This window comes from Marmota flaviventris, chromosome 3 (assembly GCF_047511675.1).
Source record: "Marmota flaviventris isolate mMarFla1 chromosome 3, mMarFla1.hap1, whole genome shotgun sequence".
In the NCBI taxonomy this organism is placed as follows: Eukaryota; Metazoa; Chordata; class Mammalia; order Rodentia; family Sciuridae; genus Marmota; species Marmota flaviventris.
The window spans coordinates 61,683,294-61,691,891 of record NC_092500.1 but is presented as its reverse complement, the minus strand read 5'-3'; the positions used below and the strand labels follow the sequence as shown (position 1 = coordinate 61,691,891).

General features: G+C 31.6%; 1 protein-coding gene across 1 annotated transcript; it reads left to right on the top strand.

Annotated features, from left to right (window-relative positions):
• Positions 1-1,257: 1,257 nt before the first annotated feature.
• LOC139705005 (olfactory receptor 6C76-like) lies at positions 1,258-2,238 on the top strand. The gene has a single exon (XM_071609172.1). The coding sequence runs from the start codon at positions 1,258-1,260 to the stop codon at positions 2,236-2,238; it is 981 nt and encodes a 326-aa protein (XP_071465273.1).
• The last annotated feature ends 6,360 nt before the right edge of the window (positions 2,239-8,598 follow it).

Here is an 8,598-nt window from a genome sequence, read left to right as displayed (position 1 = left end):
TTTCCTCTGTTTTCTCCTGGGACATAGGTCTCATAATCAACCAATTAAAAAATGATTGCACAAATTTATCATTGTACACAGATTCATTAGAGCCCCATTATTTGCCCACAAGATAATTAAGAATTTATTTGCTTCCAATTTTTTTCTTCAAATTATGTGAAACAAAATACATTTAAGATGCTATTTTTACTTTATTCCTAGGGAAATTTTATGGATTTGGCCCTCTGAGAAATATCAAAATAGTTTATCAAAAATAACTCTGGAATTTTTTTCTTTTATAACACCAGAACTTTCATCTAAAGATATGATATTAAGATGATGCTTGAAATATATCAGGGCTCCAGATGTTAAATGATGTTGGGGAATTATTTTCCTGGGTATTTTGAGATGAAGTATAAAGGACTTTGTGAGGGAATTTGCAGTACTATGGGAAGAGAAAGCAAAACATGTATTTCTCCATGCAGCATTGAACAACTGCATGACTTTTGGTTTAAGCAAATTGAGAATACTATTTTGTACTCAACACTTACTTTTAACCATCAATATTTGGTAATAGGCAAGTAATTTCAACTTATTTTATATTATATTTCAACTTCTATTCATTCTATCCTATTTATTATATAATGTTGTTCACTATGGTGCATTTATTTTTATATCTCTCACAGATCCATATATATATATAAATATAATATATGCACATATATTTAGTAGTTAACTTGATAACTAATTGATATATAAAACATATTAAGTAGTAATGTCTAGCAACTAACTGAAATATGCAGAACATAGCACATCTTCTTTAATATTTGTACATTTATAATTTTTTTGTCAAGAAAAAATACTAATAAAGGTAGTAGTCACTAATTATCAAGAATTACATTTAGAGCTTTTCCTAGAAAGTTGAGTTGATCAAGAATTCCATGATCAAATAAGAATTTGTGTTCCTGGAGAAGATGATGTAAGAAAGGCACAGTACCCCATATGTATTAGCTAAATAATGAAGCATTTGAAGACTATGTGTATAATAACTTCATTTTTCAATAATTAATGCAGTAGAGACAGAATAAAATACACCAGAGTGATATTAAAAATTAAAGATACATGATTGGACTATAAAAGTGAGAAATATACACACACACAATCACAACAACAGCAAAAGTCCCCAGTGCTTCATATAAAAATACAATATCACTTTAAAAACTATATGCAGATGTTCATGCTTCTCTTCTGACCAATATTTTATTGTTTTCCAGGTCAATGTTATCAGTAAAATCTGCCTCAAACCAACCATTGGAAATGAAAAATAGAACATCAGTAACAGACTTCATCCTCCTGGGTCTAACAGATGATCCAGAGCTGCAGGTTGTGACTTTCTTCTTTATATTTCTCACCTATGTGCTGAGTGTTACTGGAAATCTAACTATCATCACCCTGACCCTGCTGGATTCCCACCTGAAGACCCCCATGTATTTCTTCCTCAGGAATTTCTCCTTCCTAGAAATTTCATTTACTTCTGTCTGTAACCCTAGGTTTTTGATCAGCATCCTAACTGGGGACAAGTCAATTTCCTACAATGCTTGTGCAGCTCAACTATTTTTCTTTATCTTCCTGGGCTCAACAGAATTTTTCCTCCTGGCCTCTATGTCCTATGATCGCTACGTGGCTATCTGCAAGCCTCTACATTATACAACCATCATGAGCAACAAGATCTGTTACCAGCTCATCATCATCTCTTGGCTGGCTGGTTTCTTGGTCATTTTTCCACCACTGATCATGGGCTTGCAGTTAGATTTCTGTGATTCCAATGTCATTGACCACTTCACCTGTGACTCTTCTCCTTTGCTGCAAATCTCTTGCACAGACACCAGTACTCTAGAGCTCTTGGATTTTGTTTTAGCTTTGTTCACTCTCCTGACCACATTGACACTAATAATTCTCTCCTACGCTTACATCCTCAGAACAATTCTAAGAATTCCCTCAGCTCAACAAAGAACAAAGGCCTTTTCAACCTGTTCCTCACACATGATTGTTGTCTCCATCTCATATGGAAGCTGCATCTTCATATATGTGAAAACATCGGCAAAGGAAGGAGTTGCTTTAACAAAAGGAGTGGCTATTCTCTACACCTCTGTTGCTCCTATGCTGAATCCATTTATTTACACTCTAAGGAACCAGCAGGTGAAACAAGCAATTAAAGACATTGTGAGGAAGATATTTGCCTCAAAAATATCAATCTGAACATGATTAATAACTGAGGCAGGTGCATAATTTGGACTTCAAAGTCAAAACATTGCTGTTTAATTATTCTCTGCCTTCTTATCTCTTCTCAAAAAACAACTTTTTATGCCAATTGGTACTAATTTAACATACTATGTATCAAATACTTTATGAATTCATACACATTATTATTATGGAATGATTTGAATATTTTCATATAATACAAAACAAAGGCAGGACTAAAGTCATTTTATATATTAATTTATATACTTCAAGTATATACATGTAAATGATTAATCACTGCACATATTTCTGAACAGAAGAAGACATCCATTTTCTTTAGTTATTAATTCATATGTGTGTTTATATAAATATGTGTATAAGCATGTATGTTCTTAAAATGTATGTACCTGTACATGTGTCTGTGTGTTTATATGTATACCCTCTTTTTGCTTTTTTTTTTCTCTTTTAGTAGTGCTAGAGATCTAGGACACCCTGCTTTAAATGGTTGTTGTGGTGGTTTTATTTAATAATATAAAGAGAAAATTTAGACATAGAGGTTACAGGAAGAATTGGTTTATAAACAATGAGTATAGGTTAAACAAGATGAAAAAAGAGGATTACTTTTGTACTAAACATTTGGCATTTAACTCACAACTTTCTTGAAATCTATATGATTTAAAAATTGAATGATATTTGTGATCATGATAGAAAAATCAGTAATAGATACAACCATTTTTGCTAGCTTTCACCTCTAAATAAATTCATTATATTGTTATTTAAATTATTTACTTATTACTTATGCTGGCTTTCGCAAGAAAAATTAATATAACTATGACATCATGCTGAGTGTGATGGTGCCTGCCTATAATTCCAGAGGCAGTAGGATCACAAGTTCAAAGCCAGCCTCAGCAATTTAGCATGGTCCTAAGCTACTTAGAGAGAACCTGTCTCAAAATTAAAAAGGCCTGGGGATGTGACTCAGTGAGTCAGCAACCCTGGGTTATAGCCCTGTACAAGAAAGGAAAAAAAAAATTAGAAAAAAATACAAGTTTATGAGAGTAGAACTTTTCTAATTAGAGTTATTACTTAAGGAAAAAATAGCATCAAGAAGTCACATTTTTATAAAACATTTCTACCAAAAAAAAAAAAAAAAAAGGCAACATTGAGTTTGGGAATGACAGTCTCTGGAGAATTTTATCTTAGATAGGTCATGATTTAGAAATCTATATCCATGTGGTATGCTAGCTAACATTTTATCTTTTATCAGTTCTCCCACTCTAATTTTGGTAAGGTTTGCTCATCGAATTATGTGATATAATTTTATTTTCCAAATAAGCATTAAAAGTAAAAATTAACTAAGAAAAAAGATTTAGGATATTAAAGGTATAAGAAAGACTTGCAAGAACTAGGAAAATTCTTTTTAGCTCAGGAGCTAGAAAAAGTAATTTGTGTATGCCATTCTTTATTATTTCTAATAATTTATTTTCTTCCTGCTTTTAACTTATCATAACTTCGTTTGTTCATATGTTGTTTGCTCCTTCTATTAAGCAGATAGTTATCTGTCACATAATAAGTAGCAGAGATCCCTGCAGACTTAAATTCACTCATTTAAAAAAAAACAGCTCATTACATTCTATTTTTAAATTTATTTTAGCAGCATTATTGACATATGGTTTATGTAACAGTAACTGCACATACATAAGGCAGAAAATATGATTTGTTTTGACATTTCATAAACATCCATAAAATCGTCACAACATTGAAGACATTCAAAGTAATACACATGACCTCCAAAAATTTATTCCTGTTTCTACCTTTTTATATTTTTTTAATTTGGAAAGAACACTTAACATCAACATCTACCCTCTTCACAAAATTTTTGTGCAAAATACAGTATTGTTAACCATAGACCCATTGTTATATTGTAGATACCTAAAACTTATCCATCCTATACTATTGAAATTTTATATTCATCGAATAGCAACTGCCCATTTCCCCAACTCCACACACCTGAAAGCTTACATTACTTTCTGCTTCTGAGTTTGACTATTTTCAGTTCTTCAAAAATGTGAGCCTTGTTTTTTTTTTTTTTTTTTTTTGTCTTTCTATGACTGGCTTTTTTCTTATTACAGTGTCTTCCAAGTTCGTGTATGTTGTTGCATATGGCAAAATTTCATTATTAATTAGGGCTGAATAATATCCCAATGTATGTATATAACACATTTTCTTTGTCCACTAATGTATAGATGGATATTTCAAGCATTGCTTTCATATCATGGATATTGTGAATAATGATGTAATATATACAAGTATTCAAAAGTTCCCACATGATCCTGGTTTCGATTCTTTTGGATTCATATCTAAAAACTGGGTTTTTGTCTCACATGGTAGCTTTATTGTAATTGTTTTGAGGAACAATTGTACTGTTCTCTGAAATGGCTGTATCATTTGACATCCCCATCAACAATGTAAATGAGTCTCAATTTCTCCTCCTTTGGCCAAAACTTGTTACTTTTAGTTTGGGGGTTTGTTGTTTTGCTTTTGTTCATATAATAGCCCTCCTAACAGGTGTGACGCCTCACTGTGGTTTTAATTTACACTCCTCTGATAATGAGTGATGTTGAGAACCTTGTACACTTGTATGTCTTCTTTTGGAAAATAACTCTTCAGGTCCTTTTCCCACTTTTGTTTTCAGTTGCATTAGTTTTTCAACTGTCACATCTACAGAGTTTCTTATATTTTAGATATTAATCCCTTACCATGTTTATAAGTATTTTTTTTCCATTATATGGAATGCCTTTTCATTCTGTTTGTTTTTTTTTGTGTGTGTGTTTGTTTTTCTTGTTGTTTGTTTTTTGTGAGTGTAGAAGCATGTCAATTTGATGTGCTCCCACTTGTCTGTTAATGTTTTTATCACCTGAGCTTTTGGTGTCATTGTTAAGACCAATGTCAGGAAGCTTTCCACATATATTTCTTCCTGGAGTTTTACTGTCTCCGTTGTTTGTGTGTGTGTGCATGTGTGTGTCAGTGTTGTCTCAGATCTTATGTTTAGTCTTTAGTTCTTTTTCAGGTTGTGTATAATGTAAGAAAAAAAAAATTCTTTTGCATGTGAATATATAGTTATTGCAATTCTATTTATTAATTGTCATTTCCTATAGTGAATACATAGCACTTTCTAAAAGATCAATGTTCTGTAAACACATGAGATTATTATTGAGCTCTCTTTTCTATTCAATTAGTTTACATGTCTTTCTTTATACAAATGCCATGATGTTTAATTGTTGCAGCTTTGTAACATACTTAGAAATCAGCAAATGTTATGCCTCCAACTCCATTCTTTTTTCTCAGAATGGATTTGGTTATTCAAGTGTTTGGTTATCACATTCAAATTTTGTCCTTTTTTCTCTTTCAGTAAAAAAATATTCTTGAAATCATGATACATATCACATTGAATGTGTAGATAAATTAGTGTAAAGAACAATTTAACAATATTAAATCTTTCAATCCATAAACATGAGATTCTTTTATTTATTTGTGTCTCTTAAGTCATTCTTCGGTGTTTTATAGTTTCAGCATAAAATCTTTTCTCTATTTAGTTAAGTTTATTTTAAATGTTTTATTCTCTGACATGCTATTATAAATTAAATTGTTTTCTTACAAACTTTTCAAATAGTTTGTTGTTATTGTAGAGATGCAGCTGTGTTTTGTTGTGTTGGTTTGGTATTTTGCAACATTACTAGTTCATTGGTTCAAACAGTTTTTGTGTGTTTGTGTGTGTGTGTGTGTGTGTATTCTTCAGTGTATTCTTCATAGACCATGCCATCTACAAAAAAAGATAGTTTGACATTTTTTCAATTGAATGTCTTTCATTTTTTATTATTGCTTTATTCCTCTAGCTATCATTTTCAGTCTAACATTGAATGAAAGCAGTGAATATGGGAAAACTTATCTTGAATTTGACCTTTAAGGATCATGTTTTCCCTTACTGAATATGATGTTAGTGGTGGGCTTGTTATACACCATCTTGTTGTGTTGAGACTAATTCCTTCTGAACCTAGTTTGTTGAGAGATTTTCTTTAAATAATAAAATAGTGATTTATTCCTGGGGTGCAAGGTAGAATCAACATGGGCAAATAAATTAATTACATAATCCGCAGTAGCAGAATGAAGAATAAAATCATTTGATCATCTCAATAGAGAAAATATTTAGCAAGTGCAATACCTTTGCAACTTAAAAACACTATTCCTTATTTTTGATTCCTTATAGATAGGCAAGAGATTCACCACCTTCAATTTCAATTGCCAATTAGATGGTGTTGATTGACATTCCTTTGGATAGGTATCATGAACTATCACTTGGGTCCAGGAGGGTCAGTTATATGTTTCATAGGCTTAGTGTGATGCTTAATTGTATGAGTTCTAGAATTATGTTGCCAGAGTCTGTACTCTGGCTTTGTCATTTACAAGCTTGACATTTTGAAAAAAACAAAACAAAACACCTTACCTTCTCTAGAATTCAGATTTGTTTATTTGTTATAAAGGAGGAAAAATGATTGTACTCAATTGATAGATTTTAAAAATAATTTTATATAGATTAACATCTAAAATACTGCAAGTAAACAAGTAAGTTCTCGGCAGTGTTAATCATTATTATTGTAATTGGTCCATCCCAGTGCAACACTGCTGTCAGCAGGCTGTGAAACTGAATAACCATAGACTGATACCTCTAAAACCAAGCCAATTTATGCTGTCCAGCACTTCAGATTTGGGACAAACTGTGCTTGGATCGCCATCTACTGCTGACACAATGAACACATCAATAGCAAATGTGCAGCAAATCTGTACTTAGGACTCTATCTAGAGCTGAAATAGCAGAAATGACTAAAGACTTAGAAAAACTAGGCAGGCCACTTAAAATTCCAAGAAATAAAGGCATAAACAAAGATAGGTTATGAAGATTGGAATAAACACCCAATGCTTCAATGATATTGTACACCAAAAAGCATCAAGAACTTTCATGGAACTACTAACTATCCATACAAGGTACACAAAGACGACTGGATAGTAACCCACATGGATGTGAACTCTTGAATGAAGAATCTAAAAGAATAATTTTAAGGAACTTAATAAGCTACAAGAAAATAAAGGGAAAAAATAAACACTAACAAAGAATTAGAAGAGAAATTGAAGCAATTGCAAATGAAAAAATGACCAGAAATCCTTGCACCACAAAAAAATATACTAAGTGAAATTTTAAAATATGAAAGAAGGCATTATAGCAATATGATTAAACATAAAAGAGAATTAATGAGCTCAAAGTTTTTAGAAAATGCACAGTTGGAGAAGAAAGAAGACAAAACAAAAGGAATAGAGAAAGCCTGTGGGGATTTGGAGACACCATTAAAAGAGCACATAATTGTGTTATTGGGGTTCAATATGGACTTGATAATGCCTACGGATAGAAAGCTTATTCAAAGAGGTATAACAGTAAATTCCCCAAACCTAGAGAAGAATAGACATATTCAGGTATAAGAAAACTCAGTGATCACCAGACAGATTTAACTTGATTGAGTCTATTTCAAGATATGCTTTAATGAATTATTAAAGTGAAAGATAAAGAGAAGTTTCTCAATGTGGCAGAAGAAAAGAAACTGATAACACATAAGGGTGTCTCAATTCACCTGAAGCTGACTTTTAAAAAAATCTTACAGGGTAAGAGAGAGGGACATGCAATTTTTAGAACAATGAATGGAAAAAAAAATTATCAGCAAAAATTACTGTACCCATCAAAGCTATTCTTTGAAATGAAAAAGAGGTAAAGGTATTTTTAGCTAAAAGCTGAGAGAATTTATCCCCACCAGAACTGAATGCCAAGATATGCTATATGGAGTTATTTAAAATAAAAGAAAATGATGTTGAAGAGTAAGAAGAAAAGATGGGAAGATTTAAAACTCAAGAGTAAAATTAGCCATACAGACAAATTCAAAATGCCTTAATGTTGTGAGATGGTATGTAAATCATTTATATCTTTAGTATGAATATGATAAACAAAACAAGCCTAAACCCAACAACTACATGGGTATGTTCACATGGAAGATGTGAGGTATTAAAAATTGAAAATGTGGGGAGGAGTGGAGTGTGAATGCAGTGTTGCTATTAATATAGTTTCTTTTTCTTACTTTTATAATCATGTTATGTTGTAAACATTTAAAGATAACTTGTTATAATCAAAGATGACTTTGTAACCCTCAGATTAAACACAAAAATATTCTGACAACCAAAAATGATAAGCAAGAAATGAAAACACAATCACAAATGCAGTAACTCACTTAATCACAAAAGAAGATTGTAGAAAAGGGGAAAGAGAGGAAATAGTAT

Coding starts and splice junctions, on each gene's coding strand:
- LOC139705005 (XM_071609172.1), top strand. CDS start 1,258: ATGTTATCAGTAAAATCTGCCTCAAACCAACCATTGGAAATGAAAAAT.